Here is a 19,178-nt window from a genome sequence, read left to right on the forward strand (position 1 = left end):
CACAGGACATGACTGGTGAGGTGAGGGATTCTGGGTAATAGATCACATGACATCAGTCTTATCTGTATTAATAACACAGGACATGACTGGAGAGGTGAGGGATTCTGGGTAATAGATCACATGACATCACTCTTATCTGTATTAATAACACAGGACATGACTGGAGAGGTGAGGGATTCTGGGTAATAGATCACATGACATCACTCTTATCTGTATTAATAACACAGGACATGACCGGAGAGGTGAGGGATTCTGGGTAATAGATCACATGACATCACTCTTATCTGTATTACTTACACAGGACATGACTGGAGAGGTGAGGGATTCTGGGTAATAGATCACATGACATCACTCTTATCTGTATTAATAACACAGAACATGACCGGAGAGGTGAGGGATTCTGGGTAATATATCACATGACATCACTATTATCTGTATTAATAACACAGGACATGACTGGAGAGGTGAGGGATTCTGGGTAATAGATCACATGACATCACTCTTATCTGTATTAATAACACAGGACATGACTGGAGAGGTGAGGGATTCTGGGTAATAGATCACATGACATCAGTCTTATCTGTATTAATAACACAGGACATGACTGGTGAGGTGAGGGATTCTGGGTAATAGATCACATGACATCAGTCTTATTTGTATTAATAACACAGGACATGACTGGAGAGGTGAGGGATTCTGGGTAATAGATCACATGACATCACTATTATCTGTATTAATAACATAGGACATGACTGGAGAGGTGAGGGATTCTGGGTAATAGATCACATGACATCACTCTTATCTGTATTAATAACACAGGACATGACTGGAGAGGTGAGGGATTCTGGGTAATAGATCACATGACATCACTCTTATCTGTATTACTTACACAGGACATGACCGGAGAGGTGAGGGATTCTGGGTAATACATCACATGACATCACTCTTATCTGTATTAATAACACAGGACATGACCGGAGAGGTGAGGGATTCTGGGTAATAGATCACATGACATCACTCTTTGGGAATGTATCTAGTGATATTTGTGGTTCTCTCATTACAGGATTACACATTAGTGAAAACATCTGATAAATTTATGGCCCCCAGAATCTGCCCTTGTGTGTCTGGAGCAAGCAGAAGGAGGCAGAGCCCCATCATGGAGCCTCCATCACTGACCCCTGAGAGGGACATGGAGCAGAAGATCCTGGAGATCACCTATAAGATGATAGAGCTGCTGAGCGGAGAGGTGAGCGCTGCAGGGAATGCTGGGACTTCATACAGTAACACAAGGGGTGATGTGTCTGGGTGATGACTGTATCATTGTGGGTGTCAGGTTCCTATAAGGTGTCAGGATGTCTCCATCTATTTCTCCCTGGAGGAGTGGGACTACATAGAGGGACACAAGGACCAGTACCAGGACCTCATGATGGAGGACCACCAGAACCTCACGGCACCAGGTAAGACTTGTGTTGTGATTTGTGAAGCAGTCAGGAGCAGAGCGTCTTGTGGTCGTCACATCTACACAATGGGGCAAATTTACTTACCCGGTCCATTCGCGTTCCAGCGGCGGCTTCTCCGCTCTGGATTCGGGTCCGGCCGGGATTTAATAAGGTAGTTCTTCCGCCGTCCACCAGGTGGCGCTGCTGCGCTGAAAGTAAACTCATCGCGCCGGAATGCACCGAGCTGGACCAGGTGAAGGTAAGCGGTCCTTATGCGACACATTTTCGGTTTTTAAATGCGGCGGTTTTTCCGAATACGTCGGGTTTTCGTTCGGCCACGCCCCCCGATTTCCGTCGCGCGCATGCCAGCGCCGATGCGCCACAATCCGATCGCGTGCGCCAAAATCCCGGGGCAATTTAAGTACAAGCGGCGCAAAACGGAAATATTCGGGTAACACGTCGGGAAAACGCGAATCGGGCCCTTAATAAATGACCCCCAATGTGTCTCCTTCAGGTGGATCCAGTGATAGAAATCCACCAGGGAGATGTTCTCTGTATTTCCAGGAGCCACTAAGAGAAGACCATACCCTCACCCAGGGTGATGAGGTAGGTAGTTCTGGATAAACCCATGAGCAGCCCCTCTCCTTTGTAACACCCGCCCTTCTGATTCTCTGTGTTTATGAATTCACCCCTAGACAGGTCCAAGAGAAGAGTCCGATCCCTGTGAAGCTGCAGTGGGTAGCGACATGTCCCATCTCCACAGTAAGGAGGAGGAGCCTCCAGCAGCTGTCCGCCGGGGTGAGCACTAGCTGCAACCATTGATAGCCCCCAGATCATGTCAGGTCGGGCTGCCAGAGGTGACGTTCACGCCAGCGTCATAGCTTTACTACTGTGAACAGTGTGTGTTTTTGTTTTTTTCTTTTTTTGTCTTTCAGGACCGCGCCTGCTGTGGACTAATTCGGATTCAAAAGATTAGGTCACTGACCAGCATCTTATGAACAAATAAAATGATCAATGAGGTTGTGTCTGCGTTTTTGTTTTAAATAAAATTTTCTATGTGTTAATAAAGTTTTTTTTTTTTTTTTCTCTTTGCGAGACCCTTTATAGTTAGCCATGGTAGTGGTGCTGTCGAGTTGACAGTGCTCATTACTAAGGGCTGGCCTTGGTGTTCTCCTTTTTTTTTGGCAAATTCAGACTAATCTCAATACCGTTAGCCCAGTACCCACCACCACCAGGGATGCCAGGAAAAGCCGGGTACATACCAGTCCCTGAGGGTCTATAGATGATCAGGTACTGGGGTGGCTGGAATAGCCCCCAAGAGTGGGCTATCCCAGCTCAGTAATGGCAGGTTGCTGCTTTGTTGTATCTGGCTGGTTTGAAAAATAGGGGGAGAGGCGGGGACTCAAACCACTTTTTTTCAACTTTTTTTTTTTTTTTTAACCAAAATGAAAAAAATTGCATATGGTCGCAGCTGGAACTCTCGCAGCTTTTTCTCTGGACGAAAAAACTGCATGGTGTCAACCATTTTCAAAATCAGCCAGATACAAAAAAAGCAGCAGCCGCAGTCTGCCATTGCTGAGCTGGGAGAGCTCTCTGCTAGGGGACTATTCCAGTGCAACAATAACAACCTGCAGCCGCCCCACTACCCGACCATCTAGAGACGCTCAGGGACTGGTAAGTACCCGGCTCTTCCCAGCACCCCTGGAGGTGGTGGGTGCTGGGGTAATGGTATTGGCATCAGTGTCAGAAAAGGCGAACACTAAGGCCAGCCCTTAGTAATGAGCATTGTGCACCACTACCATGGCAAACTATAAATATAAAGTCATATATAAAATTAATTAAATTTAATTAAAAAAAATGTAAAAAAAAAAAATCGCAGGCACATCCTCCTTAATCATTAATAAAATGCTGATCATCAACTTAATGCTTTGAATCCGAAGTAGTCCACAGCTGGCACGGTCCTGGAAGACTTTAAAAAAAAAAAAAAATAGTTTGTTACCGTAGGGGAAGGTGAACATGCTTGTTGCCAATAGGTGGAGAGGAGATGCTCATAGTCTATGTAATTTTTGCGGAAGGTGAGGGCCACTGTTCTTGGTAAATGTGCCCCAATGTCTGCACTGGTCTCCAGAGTTGTGCTACACATCCCCCGCTGCACACTGCAGTTAGAGTCGCTGTCCTCGGGCAGCCGGCCCGTGCTCTGGAAGCTGCTTACAGTAGGTATATTTTAACACCACCATAAGAACAAGTCTGATAATGGGTTGGAAATGATTCGGGCGAACACAAGAAAAAGAAAAACCAACAGCCGTGAAGATGGATGCAGCGCAATGGAGAAAGCGCACAGCAGAATAATTGCTCAATTCTAAAGTATTTGCTCAATTTTAGGTTTTGAGGTGACTGCAAATTTCCTGCGCAAAAACATCGCAAAAAGGCAGAAAATGAGCAGATGTTTAACATACGTGTGACTGGTGCAGTGTATTCACACACGGCTGTAACACTACACTATACATCAGATAGGAAACCCACCAGTCTAACACAGACACCTGCGCAACCCACTGCCTAATGATAAATCTCCCCCATAGACACCTGCCCAACCCACTGCCTAATGATAAATCTCCCCCATAGACACCTGCCCAACCCACTGCCTAATTATAAATCTCCCCCATAGACACCTGCCCAACCCACTGCCTAATGATAAATCTCCCCCATAGACATCTGCACAACCCACTGCCTAATGATAAATCTCCCCCATAGACATCTGCCCAACCCACTGCCTAATGATAAATCTCCCCCATAGACATCTGCACAACCCACTGCCTAATGATAAATCTCCCCCATAGACATCTGCGCAACCCACTGCCTAATGATAAATCTCCCCCATAGACGTCTGCCCAACCCACTGCCTGATGATAAATCTCCCCCATAGACATCTGCCCAACCCACTGCCTAATGATAAATCTCCCCCATAGACATCTGCCCAACCCACTGCCTAATGATGAATCTCCCCCATAGACATCTGCACAACCCACTGCCTAATGATAAATCTCCCCCATAGACGTCTGCCCAACCCACTGCCTAATGATAAATCTCCCCCGATAGACATCTGCCCAACCCACTGCCTAATGATAAATCTCCCACATAGACATCTGCCCAACCCACTGCCTAATGATAAATCTCCCACATAGACACCTGCCCAACCCACTGCCTAATGATAAATCTCCCCCGATAGACATCTGCCCAACCCACTGCCTAATGATAAATCTCCCACATAGACATCTGCCCAACCCACTGCCTAATGATAAATCTCCACCATAGACATCTGCCCAACCCACTGCCTAATGATAAATCTCCCCCCATAGACATCTGCGCAACCCACTGCCTAATGATAAATCTCCCCCCATAGACATCTGCACAACCCACTGCCTAATGATAAATCTCCCACATAGACATCTGCCCAACCCACTGCCTAATGATAAATCTCCCACATAGACACCTGCCCAACCCACTGCCTAATGATAAATCTCCCCCGATAGACATCTGCCCAACCCACTGCCTAATGATAAATCTCCCACATAGACATCTGCCCAACCCACTGCCTAATGATAAATCTCCCCGATAGACATCTGCCCAACCCACTGCCTAATGATAAATCTCCACCATAGACGTCTGCCCAACCCACTGCCTAATGATAAATCTCCCCCCATAGACATCTGCGCAACCCACTGCCTAATGATAAATCTCCCCCCATAGACATCTGCACAACCCACTGCCTAATGATAAATCTCCCCCCATAGACATCTGCGCAACCCACTGCCTAATGATAAATCTCCCCGATAGACATCTGCACAACCCACTGCCTAATGATAAATCTCCCCCCATAGACATCTGCACAACCCACTGCCTAATGATAAATCTCCCCCATAGACATCTGCACGACCAACTGCCTAATGATAAATCTCCCCCATAGACATCTGCGCAACCCACTGCCTAATGATAAATCTCCCCCATAGACATCTGCCCAACCCACTGCCTAATGATAAATCTCCCCCATAGACATCTGCCCAACCCACTGCCTGATGATAAATCTCCCCCATAGACACCTGCACAACCCACTGCCTAATGATAAATCTCCCCCATAGACATCTGCCCAACCCACTGCCTAATGATAAATCTCCCCCATAGACATCTGCATGACCCACTGCCTAATGATAAATCTCCCCCATAGACATCTGCACAACCCACTGCCTAATGATAAATCTCCCCCCATAGACATCTGCCCAACCCACTGCCTAATGATAAATCTCCCCCATAGACATCTGCCCAACCCACTGCCTAATGATAAATCTCCCCCATAGACATCTGCCCAACCCACTGCCTAATGATAAATCTCCCCCATAGACATCTGCCCAACCCACTGCCTAATGATAAATCTCCCCCATAGACATCTGCGCAACCCACTGCCTAATGATAAATCTCCCCCATAGACATCTGCGCAACCCACTGCCTAATGATGAATCTCCCCCATAGACATCTGCGCAACCCACTGCCTAATGATAAATCTCCCCCATAGGCATCTGCCCAACCCACTGCCTAATGATAAATCTCCCCCATAGACATCTGCCCAACCCACTGCCTAATGATAAATCTCCCCCATAGACATCTGCGCAACCCACTGCCTAATGATGAATCTCCCCCATAGACATCTGCGCAACCCACTGCCTAATGATGAATCTCCCCCATAGACATCTGCGCAACCCACTGCCTAATGATGAATCTCCCCCATAGACATCTGCCCAACCCACTGCCTAATGATGAATCTCCCCCATAGACATCTGCACAACCCACTGCCTAATGATGAATCTCCCCCATAGACATCTGCGCAACCCACTGCCTAATGATGAATCTCCCCCATAGACGTCTGCCCAACCCACTGCCTAATGATAAATCTCCCCCGATAGACATCTGCCCAACCCACTGCCTAATGATAAATCTCCCCGATAGACATCTGCCCAACCCACTGCCTAATGATAAATCTCCCCCGATAGACATCTGCCCAACCCACTGCCTAATGATAAATCTCCCCCCATAGACATCTGCACAACCCACTGCCTAATGATAAATCTCCCCCCATAGACATCTGCACAACCCACTGCCTAATGATAAATCTCCCCCCATAGACATCTGCACAACCCACTGCCTAATGATAAATCTCCCCCATAGACATCTGCCCAACCCACTGCCTAATGATAAATCTCCACCATAGACGTCTGCCCAACCCACTGCCTAATGATAAATCTCCCCCCATAGACATCTGCACAACCCACTGCCTAATGATAAATCTCCCCCATAGACATCTGCCCAACCCACTGCCTAATGATAAATCTCCCCCATAGACATCTGCCCAACCCACTGCCTAATGATAAATCTCCCCCATAGACATCTGCCCAACCCACTGCCTAATGATAAATCTCCCCCATAGACATCTGCCCAACCCACTGCCTAATGATAAATCCCCCCCCATAGACATCTGCGCAACCCACTGCCTAATGGTAAATCTCCCCCATAGACATCTGCACAACCCTCTGCTTAATGGTAAATCTCCCCCATAGACACCTGCCCAACCCACTGCTTAATGATAAATCTCCCCCATAGACATGTGCACAACCTACTGCCTAATGATAAATCTCCCCCATAGACATCTGCCCAACCCACTGCCTAATGATAAATCTCCCCCATAGACATCTGCACAACCCACTGCCTAATGATAAATCTCCCCCATAGACATCTGCCCAACCCACTGCCTAATGATAAATCTCCCCCCATAGACGTCTGCCCAACCCACTGCCTAATGATAAATCTCCCCCATAGACATCTGCCCAACCCACTGCCTAATGATAAATCTCCCCCATAGACATCTGCCCAACCCACTGCCTAATGATAAATCTCCCCCATAGACATCTGCCCAACCCACTGGCAGAGACCCGATCCATCTGAGCAGCAGGAGTAACTGCAACAACACAGAAATATGTTGCCCCAGACTCCAGAGCAATGTGTAAGGTCCCGGGGCAGTTGGGGTTCCGGTAAGAGATGCCCTCATTGGTTTGCTGGGAATGCTTCATGCATCTGATTGGTGGGGCTACAGCTGATGCTTGTCCTGCAATGAAGGTGCTCATACAGCGCCACCATTGTCTTGTGTTGTTTTGGAATAACGAGGTTCCGATTATCTTATATCTGATATTACTTATCTCTTTCCTTAGGTTCCCATAGCAGAAGATCCTCCCTCTTCTTTTTCCAGAAGACGATAGTCCTAATCCTGAAAGATCCCCCGATAATGGATAAGCATGGGAATTCCCTGTCTGAGGACTTAATAAACCTCACCTTAGAGATGATCTATCTCCTTACCGGAGAGGTGAGGGATTCTGGGAATTATATCACATGACATCACTCTTATCTGTATTAATAACACAGGACATGACTGGAGAGGTGAGGGATTCTGGGTAATATATTGCATGACATCACTCTTATCTGTATTAATAACACAGGACATGACTGGAGAGGTGAGGGATTCTGGGTAATATATCACATGACATCACTCTTATCTGTATTAATAACACAGGACATGACTGGAGAGCTGAGGGATTCTGGGTAATATATCACATGACATCACTCTTATCTGTATTAATGACACAGGACATGACTGGAGAGGTGAGGGATTCTGGGTAATATATCACATGACATCACTCTTATCTGTAATAATAATGCAGGACATGACTGGAGAGGTGAGGGATTCTGGGTAATATATCACATGACATCACTCTTATCTGTATTAATAACACAGGACATGACTGGAGAGGTGAGGGATTCTGGGTAATATATCACATGACATCACTCTTATCTGTATTAATAACACAGGACATGACTGGAGAGGTGAGGGATTCTGGGTAATAGATCACATGACATCACTCTTATCTGTATTAATAACACAGGACATGACGGGAGAGGTGAGGGATTCTGGGTAATAGATCACATGACATCACTCTTATCTGTATTAATAACACAGGACATGACTGGAGAGCTGAGGGATTCGGGGTAATATATCACATGACATCACTATTATCTGTATTAATAACACAGGACATGACTGGAGAGGTGAGGGATTCTGGGTAATATATCACATGACATCACTATTATCTGTATTAATAACACAGGACATGACTGGAGAGGTGAGGGATTCTGGGTAATAGATCACATGACATCACTATTATCTGTATTAATAACACAGGACATGACGGGAGAGGTGAGGGATTCTGGGTAATAGATCACATGACATCACTCTTATCTGTATTAATAACACAGGACATGACTGGAGAGGTGAGGGATTCTGGGTAATATATCACATGACATCAGTCTTATCTGTATTAATAACACAGGACATGACGGGAGAGGTGAGGGATTCTGGGTAATAGATCACATGACATCACTCTTATCTGTATTAATAACACAGGACATGACCGGAGAGGTGAGGGATTCTGGGTAATAGATCACATGACATCACTCTTATCTGTATTTATAACACAGGACATGACTGGAGAGGTGAGGGATTCTGGGTAATACATCACATGACATCACTCTTATCTGTAATAATAATGCAGGACATGACTGGAGAGGTGAGGGATTCTGGGTAATAGATCACATGACATCACTATTATCTGTAATAATAATGCAGGACATGACTGGAGAGGTGAGGGATTCTGGGAAAGTATTTATCAGGGAATGTTTTTATCTTACACAGGATCACACTTTAGTGAAGAAACCATCTAACAAGTCTGATGTCCCTAGTAGTTGTCCCGGTGTGTCAGGAGGATGGAGGAGCCAGAGCCCCATCATGGAGCCTCCATCACTGACACCTGAGAGGGACATGGAGCAGAAGATCCTGGAGATCACCTATAAGATGATAGAGCTGCTGAGCGGAGAGGTGAGCGCTGCAGGGAATGCTGGGACATTATACAAGGGGTGATGTGTCTGGGTGATGACTGTGTCATTGTGGGTGTCAGGTCCCTATAAGGTGTCAGGATGTCAGCGTCTATTTCTCCATGGAGGAGTGGGACTACATAGAGGGACACAAGGACCAGTACCAGGACCTCATGATGGAGGACCACCAGGACCTCACGTCAGCAGGTAGGGTGCAGATCTCCCAATCATCTGATCATCACATCTTACAAAATTGTATAATGCAAATCAATTGTTGCTTGAACAGACAGATCGCGGGCTCCACCAATGAGATGTCCCCGTCCTTCCCTGGATTGTCCCGTGCCAGATGTCCTTCAGGATGAGGAGGTAGAAGAAGCCGAGGTCTTTCCAATTCCCTAAAAATAAGTAACGTTACATCATTGGATTTATGACTTTCTTTCTTTGTGGCTCTAGAAGGGAGATCAGCCGGATATCAAGGTTGAGGTCATAGATGAGGAAGAAGTGTACACGATGTCTGACCAGCAATGTAAGGGTTATCTCCACATCACCCGATCCTCACATAAGGACAATGTACTCAGTCCCTGTCATCTCCTACAGATGGACCCAGTGAGAGGAATCTCATAGAGACGAGTGCAAGTCCTCGGTATCCCCAGGATTGTCCCGACGAGGATCTCGCTGTCCCCCAGGATGATCAGGTATTTGTGGTCTGTCCCGGACACTTCTGGACAAGTTACTTTTTACTTATAGTTTCTTGAAAGTTTCTTTTTTTGTGCCTCCTGCCCACATTCATTGTCATTCATACTCACTGATTCAGGGAGAAGATTTGATTGATATTAAGGTGGAAGTCATAGAGGAAGATGATGTGGTGGGCACTCATCAGTGTACGGAGGAGGAGGAGGAGCCCCAGGATAATAGCCCAGGTAAGTACACTCAGTGTGTAGCTCAGTGCTCCATTTGATGACCTGTAAACGCGTCCTTGTCCTATTTGGTGAATATGTATGTATTCTGAGAGTGCACAAAGTAGTGACAGTGAGGCCACATTCACATCATGTTTTATGGATTAGCTCCTCATGGTGTGAAGGATGTATGGAGAGGACTGCACCCTCTTCCTATATCACCCCCAGTGTTAGATCTGCACCAAGGAGCTGATATACTGCACAATATGGGATGAGCTATCAGGCCCCCTTGGGTCCAAGTGCCCTAGGGGGCCTACAAATATAGTAAAAATACATTGTAAAAAACAGAAATACCGTATATACTCGAGTATAAGCCGACCCAAATATAAACCGAGGCCCTTATTTTTAGCACAAAAACCTGGCAAAACCTATATTTTTTTACTCGAGTATAAGCCGACTTTGGTTTTTCAGCACATTTTTTTTGTGCTGAAAAACTAGGCTTATACTCGAGTATATATGGTAAACAGATTAGGTTTTGTCATTTGCAAAAATCCCAAACTTTCTACTGGTTATTCCCAATCAGTGAACCCTGTAAAAGATGCCACGTTTTTTTTCGCAATTTTGGAACTCAAAAACTTCTATAAAAATTGATCAACAAGTCGTACAGCCCCCAATGAAAACTTCAGCTCATTCTGCAGAAAAAAAATGGTAGATCTCCATGATTGTACCGACCCAAAGAATAAAGGGGGAGGTGTCTTTTTGACTGCACAGTGAAAGCCATAAAACGAGCACGCCGCACCCCGTTAGAATTTTGTTCCCCACTTTCAAGTACACGGAATGGAGTGTTAGATACAGTCACTAGGAGGTGCTACATAGAAAACAAGCCCCCCTAAAGCTCCGTACATGGAAAAATAAAAAAAAAGGGAACAGAAATGTGAGCCACAAAAAAGGCATCAGAGTGAAGGGGTTAAACAGTAGTGCATTTAGTGAAGCTGTGTGTCGTCGTGTGCATGATAAGTGCAGAGGAACCCAAGTCTCATGTCAGACACCGGGCTCCCCACAAACACCAGACTGACCACGGACACGGGGGGGGGGGGGGGGCTTGTGCAGGTTTACTTGTAGTAATGTGAGTATCTGTTTCCATCAGGTTTCCATGGATCGGGTGGGCAGAGTCTTCTACCTCCAGATTATGAATTTGAAGACCACCTGATCCCAGATTTATCCTATGACCAGGCGTTGATGCTACACATGCGCCACAGTTCCGATCCGTTCTCCGCCCCCTTGTCTCCTGAGGAGCTTTCTGGTAAATCTCATAGTTTTACACAAAACTCCAGCCGCCGAGTCTTTAAAATGTTCCCGTGTTCGGAGTGTGGGAGGCATTTTGCAAAGAAGGCAAATCTTTTCCGACATAAGAGAAGCCACACCCGGCCGTTCTACTGCGGCGAGTGCGGCAAGTCTTTCACATTCCGATTCCGTCTTCTTGAGCATCAGAGATTCCACACGGGGGAGAAGCCCTTCTCCTGTCCTGAGTGCGGGAAGTGCTTCATGTACCGAGAGAATCTCTTCAAACATCAGAAAATTCACAATGGAGACCGACTCTTCTCCTGTGCCGAATGCGGCAAATCGTTTTCTCAGAAAACTTATCTTTTGGAACATCTTAAATTTCACATGGGGGAGAAGCCGTACTCCTGTTCCGAATGCGGGAAACCGTTTAGCAAGAAATCCGTTCTGGTCAAACACCTGCGGATGCACGCGGAGGAGAAACCTTTACTGTGCCTGGAGTGTGGCAAATGTTTTCCCAAGAAGTCCATGTTGGTCAAACATCAGAGATGTCACATGGGACGTAGTCCATATATATGTACGGAATGCGGCAAGTGTTTTAAGAAGAAGTCTGTGCTGGTGGACCATAAGCGGACGCACACGGGAGAGCGGCCATTTCCATGTGCGGATTGCGGGAAAAGTTTTACCAAGAAGTCGGTTCTTGTTGCGCATCAGAGAATTCACACCGGGGAGAAGCCGTTTGCATGTTCAGAGTGTGAGAAATGTTTTACCCAGAAATCGGGCTTAATCGCGCATCAAAGAGTTCACGAAGGGAAGAAAAAACTGTTTTCATGTTTGGAGTGTGGGGAGTGTAAGTGCACGTGCACGGACTATGTTGGCTTACAAGACAAAGAAGAGAAAGAGGAGAAACCATTTGTATGTCTACACTGCGGCAAATGCTTTACCCAGAGAGCAGGTCTTATAAAGCATCAGAGGATTCACACCGGGGACAGGCCTTTCTCGTGCTCCGATTGCGGGAAATGCTTCACACTGAAGGATCGTCTGGAGAGACATCAGAGAAGTCACTCTGGGGAAAAGCCGTTTTCGTGCTCGGTCTGCGGGAAATCCTTCACTCACAAATCAAGTCTTGTCGACCATCAGAGAACTCACACAGGAGAGAGGCCTTTTCCGTGCTTGGAATGCGGAAAGTGTTTTATCCAGAAGTCGGATCTCGTAAGACATCAGAGGATTCATTCAGGCAAGAAGCCCTTTGCCTGTTCAGAATGTGGGAAAAATTTTATCCATCGATCAGATCTTGTAGTTCATCAGAGAATTCACACGGGAGAGAAGCTCTACTCCTGCTCTGAATGCGGACGAGGTTTTACACGTAAAAGTCAGTACGAGATTCATCAGCGAAGTCACACTGGAGAGCGACCCTTTACCTGCCCGGAGTGTGGCAAATGTTTTAACCAGAAGTCAAATCTTGTCCGGCATCAAGGAACTCATTACGTTACGAAAGCCACCAACATGTCACTTCTGGATGGAATCGCCATCGATGTCCCACACATCATAGTTTCCTGAGAGCATCGAGGCTCATGCTGCAGGTCAAGACGTTCTGTCTAAGGAGAGTCCATGACCTCCATCGCCATCCACCGACCTCGGAGATCTCCGCGCTTGTGACTCTTAAACACTACAGTTGATCCGATGAGACCCGATGTGGGATCTGGTGCCTCTATGTATCTGCTGAGGTTATAGGAGAAATGTTACAATCTCGCTGCTCGTTCCTCTTCTCCGCTTTGTTTCATCTTTTATTCTTGTCCTATTTTTTTTTAACAATGAAAAGTAATCGTTATATATTTTTCTTTGTGGAATTTGGTTTCCTCGATTTTGTGCTTCGTGTGTGCGGCAGATTTTTACATTTTGCATTTATTTATTTGAAAAAAAACCTAAAATTTGACAAATTCTCCCGCAGAATAAAAGTCAAAATAACATCTTACATTTTGTTGTGGCGTTTCTCTTGAGTACGTGTGGATGTAACCTGATGAGCGCCATTGAGCAGACGCATATAGAGAAGAAGAAAAAGTCAGGTGGCAGAAGGGCCTTCCCAAAATAGATTTCTATATTTTTCATACTTTAAGATGCAGCTTATTAGACTAACCCTTGATTTACACACCAAATAAATATTCCTCATGGTCGCACACAAGCACAGTGCCCCCTACCCCCGTCTATCCACTCGGGCACGGCCCCCATTACCCCATCCATCCAATTGCGCACGGCCCCCTCACCCCCTTCCGTCCGTCTGTCCACTAGGGCACAACGCCCTCACTACCCATCAGTCCATCCACTTGGGTCCCACCGCCCTCACCCCCTTCCATCCATCCACTCGGGCACAGCGCCCCTCACCCCCGTCCGTCCGTCCATTGACTCCTCTCCAGCGCTCTGAATGTGCCCTAATAATGTCTGCTCTACAAGCACAGTGCCATCCCCACGTCCATCCACTCAGGCACGGCGCCCTCACCCCCTTCCGTCCGTCCTTCCACTCAGGCACAGCGCCCTCACCCCCGTCCGTCCACTCAGGTAAGGTGCTCTCACCCCCATCTGTCCATCCATCCACTCGGGCATGGCGCCCCTCACCCCCGGGCACCTTCATCCGTCCATCCACTGGGGCAGGGCGCCCCTCACCCCCGTCCGTCCATCCATTCAGGAACGGCGTCCCTCACCCCCATCCGTCCACCCACTCGGGCACGGCGCCCCTCACCCCAGTCTGTCCATCCATCCACTCGGGCATGGCGCCCCTCACCCCCGGGCACCTTCATCCGTCCATCCACTGGGGCAGGGCGCCCCTCACCCCCAGGCACCTTCATCCGTCCATCCACTGGGGCAGGGCGCCCCTCACCCCCGTCCGTCCGTCCATTGACTCCTCTCCAGCGCTCTGAATGTGCCCTAATAATGTCTGCTCTACAAGCACAGTGCCATCCCCACGTCCATCCACTCAGGCACGGCGCCCTCACCCCCTTCCGTCCGTCCTTCCACTCAGGCACAGCGCCCTCACCCCCGTCCGTCCACTCAGGTAAGGTGCTCTCACCCCCATCTGTCCATCCATCCACTCGGGCACGGCGCCCGTCACCCCCGTCTGTCCATCCATCCACTCGGGCATGGCTCCCCTCACCCCCGGGCACCTTCATCCGTCCATCCACTGGGGCAGGGCGCCCCTCACCCCCGTCCGTCCATCCATTCAGGAACGGCGTCCCTCACCCCCATCCGTCCACCCACCCGGGCACGGCACCCCTCACCCCTGTCCGTCCGTCCATCCATCCATCCATCGACTCCTCGCCAGTGCTCTGAATGTGCTCTAATAATGTCTGCTCTACACTCACACGGATAGGCTTTATTAGTGTACAGGTAAGTCACGATATGATTAACCACAATGAATCGGAGAAGACAAAAGCAAACAAACTGGAGATAATGATGAGAGAACAAGGTCTGATCAGTGGTTTCTCTCAGAAATAATAAGCCACCTCCATTGCTGAACATGTGATGGATGTGTAAGGGGTCTCCAGGTCACTAGAACAGGGTTCTACACAATTACCAAAGTATCAACATAATAAGTGATGATGATAATTAGAGAACGGCAACGACTGAAGCACAGAGAGAGACTATAAGGTCCCAGCAGTAACCAATCAGAATGATTACACAGGACCCTCAGCCCCGGCCACAGGATGCCACTAGTCTCAGTGTTGTGAGTTTCTTGGCCAAGGATTTTCCACAGGTTTTCTATTGGGTTTATGTCAGGACTCCGGGCTGTGGCCATTTCATTGTTTTGTCTTATCTGTTTCAAGGACCTGCTTTACTTGTTTTGCTGTGTGACAGGAGACAATATTCTGCTTGAAAATTTTTGCAGATTGAGTGATGATCGCAAGGAAGAAACTGATATTTGTATTCCGTCTGCAATGTAGCTGAATGAGGTCCAACTCCAACTGCAGAAAACATTCCCCAAACCCTGACACTTCCTCCACCACTTTTACTGACTTCTGTGCACACTTTGGGTTTAGTCTTCCCCCAGTTTGTCAATGAACTTAAAGGGGTTTTCCTCCCACCAAGATAAGTTTCTTAAATGTTCTGAGGATAACAACATAGCACATTCTCTGATTCATTATTATTAACAAAAATCCAGTATTTCACACAAGTCCAACCCATCTCTACCGGTCCTGGTGTATACACTTTCCCTTGCCTCTAGACCCGACCCTGGATCTTCTGAATTTGGGTCAGGGAAACCATCTTGGATTTCTGTGTGACGGCTTTGGTGCGGACTTTCTCTCCCCCCTAAAGTCAAGGCACCTGGACTGGAAACCAGAACATCTGATACGAAAACCCATAATGCTACAAATGAATGAATACAACAAAACTCAGTAACATTCATCACAAAATGGAGCTTAAATAGTTTTACTTTGATTAACAAAATGTAAGGGGCTAAAATAGATAATTATCTCCAAGATCGCCTTCTACAACTATAAGTCCCATAAACCCTCAGTAGACCTCATAAGTTCTCAGTAACCTCCCTCTTATGTTCTGCTCCCAGTGATGATGTAACCGACTGTCCTGCTCGGTTACCATAGTAATGATGTGTGTAACTGCCATCACTGCACATTACCCCAAGATGACATCTCACCACAGCACCGGCCGTACTGGACGTATCACCACAGCACCGGCCGTACTGGACGTATCACCACAGCACCGGCCGTACTGGACGTGTCACCACAGCACCGGCCGTACCGGATGTATCACCACAGCACCGGCCGTACCGGATGTGTCACCACAGCACCGGCCGTACCGGATGTGTCACCACAGCACCGGCCGTACCGGATGTATCACCACAGCACCACTTCTTGTGGACAAGAGGAAACTACAACCAGTAGAAACCCCTGGTAAACCGAGGACATCTTGTGGACAAAACGAGTAATACACTACTTGATAAAAGTTTGATTAAAGAAAGAGAAAACTGCTGCCATCTAATAGTAAAAGCTCAGACATCCCCAATAGACCGGGGGGAAAAAAACTATACATCTGCCCAGAGGAGAAACAGCAATTCTCTAACATCTATGTCAGGAATATACACATAGAAGAAAAGACTGAGTCACATTATAAATACAAAATCTTTATTAAAGACAAAAGTGAGGATGTAATACAGTGGGGCTTATTTACTAAGGGTCGTGGATCGCACTTTTGTCAGATTTTTAGAAATTTTCAGGATTTGCACCATTGTGGCAGGTATTTAACTGGGGATTGAGTGGCACGTGATCGGATTTTGGCGCAGCTGCGTTGCTTTCATGCGACAGAAACCAGAGGGCGGGCCATCAGGCGATCTGACTGATTCAGACTGAGCGTGGGATTTAATATTCAAACTGTGTCACAACCAATGCACTTACATGCACCAGGAAGAAGAAGGTTAACTCCGGGGACCTGAGCGGGGAAGCGACACATGCAGGATATATGGCGCAGGATCTTAGTGACTCCCTGCACAGCGCATTATACACGGACAATGCACTTACATGCACCAGGAAGAAGAAGGTGAACTCCGTGGAACCTGAGCGGGGAAGCGACACATGCAGGATATATGGCGCAGGATCTTAGTGACTCCCTGCACAGCGCATTATACACGGACAATGCACTTACATGCACCAGGAAGAAGGTGAACTCCAGGGACCTGAGTGGGGAAGCGACACATGCAGGATATCGGGCGCACGATCTTAGTGACTCCCCGCACAGCGCATTCTACACGGACAATGCGCTTACATGCACCAGGAAGAAGAAGGTGAACTCCGGGGACCTGAGCGGGGAAGTGACACATGCAGGATATCGGTTGCACGATCTTAGTGACTCCCCGCACAGCGCAATATACACAGACAATGCACTTACATGCACCAGGAAGAAGAAGGTGAATTCCAGGGACCTGAGCGGGGAAGCGACACATGCAGGATATCGGGTGCAGGATCTTAGTGACTCCCCGCACAGCGCAATATACACAGACAATGCACTTACATGCACCAGGAAGAAGAAGGTGAACTCCGGGGACCTGGGCGGGGAAGCGACACATGCAGGATATCGGGTGCAGGATCTTAGTGACTCACCGCACAGCGCATTATACACGGACAATGCACTTACATGCACCAGGAAGAAGAAGGTGAACTCCGGGGACCTGAGCGGGGAAGCGACACATGCAGGATATTGGGCGCACAATCTTAGTGACTCCCTGCACAGCGCATTATACACGGACAATGCACTTACATGCACCGGGAAGAAGGTGAACTCCAGGGACCTGAGCGGGGAAGTGACACATGCAGTATATCGGGCGCATGATCTTTGCAAATTGCGGCACAGCGCATTGTCGTCGGAGAATGCACTTCAGGTGAACTCCGTCGGCCGGGTAAGTAAATGTGCCCCAGTGAGTCCTGCATTATCCTATTCCATGTGTTATTGTTGATCTCGATGTCACGTTGCATCATATGGATGGATGACGCTCGGTTCAGGTTCGAAACGCGTCTCCTAATATAATTACAATTAGAGTGGGATTTTCTATCTCCATGAGCCATACGCTCTTGACATTGCAGTGCACTGCAGCCACTGACCCGGGGCCACGGACCACCAAGGCCCGACCTCTGCATTGATTATAAAACGATTTAAGTTGGGTGCGACTATGAGCTCATGTTTGTAAGTTATCCACCAAATCCCTACTGTCGCACCTGCCGCACAATATTTGCACTTTCCAATTTTTTCTTTTACACAAATTCATCCACGATAACGTGAACTAGAGATGGATGGAGGCCGTTTCAGACAAACTTGGAATAACAGGCGCTTTCTGTATTTGCGTTAAAGCTGCGCCTGCCAAGTACAGACCCGAGTTCATGCAGTCTCCTACCATCCATCTTCATCTGACCTGTAAAAATTTAAAAAACTCAATAAAAATCGATTTAAAATTTTTAAAAAATCTCCTTTCCGTGGTTTAATTTCATATTTTGAGGATATATTAAAAAAATCTTCTGAACGGATCCTTCGTTTCTAAGCGTGGAAGGCTTTCCCAACATCCAAGAATTGGCCATCCCTACGGTTGATGGCCCATCTAGGCTTCCGTAGATCCATTCCCCACATCCGGGGCCCAGCATTGTGCAGCCATGTTTATCATATCCTGCACTGAATAAATCATCCTTATGATCTTGTGAACCTGAAACCCTGATTTTCTGAATATTTCTAAGCTTCTTTTAATTAGGATAATGTCGGAGTGTTTTTATCTTTTGTGTGTATTTTATCAGATTTTTTTACACTGTGGATTCAATCCCACTGGATACTCTGTAACCTGCACATAACGATGGGGGCAAAGTATCAACTTTTGGGATTATGTAACTATTTCTGGATGGAACATTCCCACCACTAGATACATATTTACTCTCCGCTGTGTGGTCTATGTTTTCCATGGTGATGATGAAGAGCCGAGCCAGGGCTTCATACGCATTTTTTATGGCATGAATTAAAATAGAGAAGATTTCATGAACTTTAAGCCTGATGTGTGCATTGCGCTTATACACTCTGCGGTGACCGCCACAAAGAGTCCCCTCAGATG

At 47.2% G+C, this 19,178-nt stretch overlaps 1 protein-coding gene across 9 annotated transcripts in view; it reads left to right on the forward strand.

Annotated features, from left to right (window-relative positions):
• Positions 1 to 19,178, forward strand: part of LOC140106026 (uncharacterized) — a 582,332-nt gene that overhangs the window by 232,731 nt on the left and 330,423 nt on the right. For 4 of the 9 annotated variants that reach the window (XM_072130187.1, XM_072130190.1, XM_072130189.1 and 1 more), the window contains exons 3-7: positions 1,064 to 1,246; positions 1,334 to 1,457; positions 1,954 to 2,045; positions 2,135 to 2,237; positions 7,694 to 7,845. In XM_072130187.1, the coding sequence (XP_071986288.1) occupies positions 1,064 to 1,246; positions 1,334 to 1,457; positions 1,954 to 2,045; positions 2,135 to 2,237; positions 7,694 to 7,845 (654 nt within the window). Of the gene's footprint in view, positions 1 to 1,063; positions 1,247 to 1,333; positions 1,458 to 1,953; positions 2,046 to 2,134; positions 2,238 to 7,389; positions 7,517 to 7,693; positions 7,846 to 9,228; positions 9,412 to 9,490; positions 9,615 to 9,693; positions 9,774 to 9,860; positions 9,934 to 10,004; positions 10,103 to 10,221; positions 10,328 to 11,450; positions 13,560 to 19,178 lie in introns of those variants that run through there. The other 5 variants (XM_072130184.1, XM_072130183.1, XM_072130182.1 and 2 more) reach the window with 4 other exon arrangements.

This window comes from Engystomops pustulosus, chromosome 11 (genome assembly GCF_040894005.1).
Source record: "Engystomops pustulosus chromosome 11, aEngPut4.maternal, whole genome shotgun sequence".
In the NCBI taxonomy this organism is placed as follows: Eukaryota; Metazoa; Chordata; class Amphibia; order Anura; family Leptodactylidae; genus Engystomops; species Engystomops pustulosus.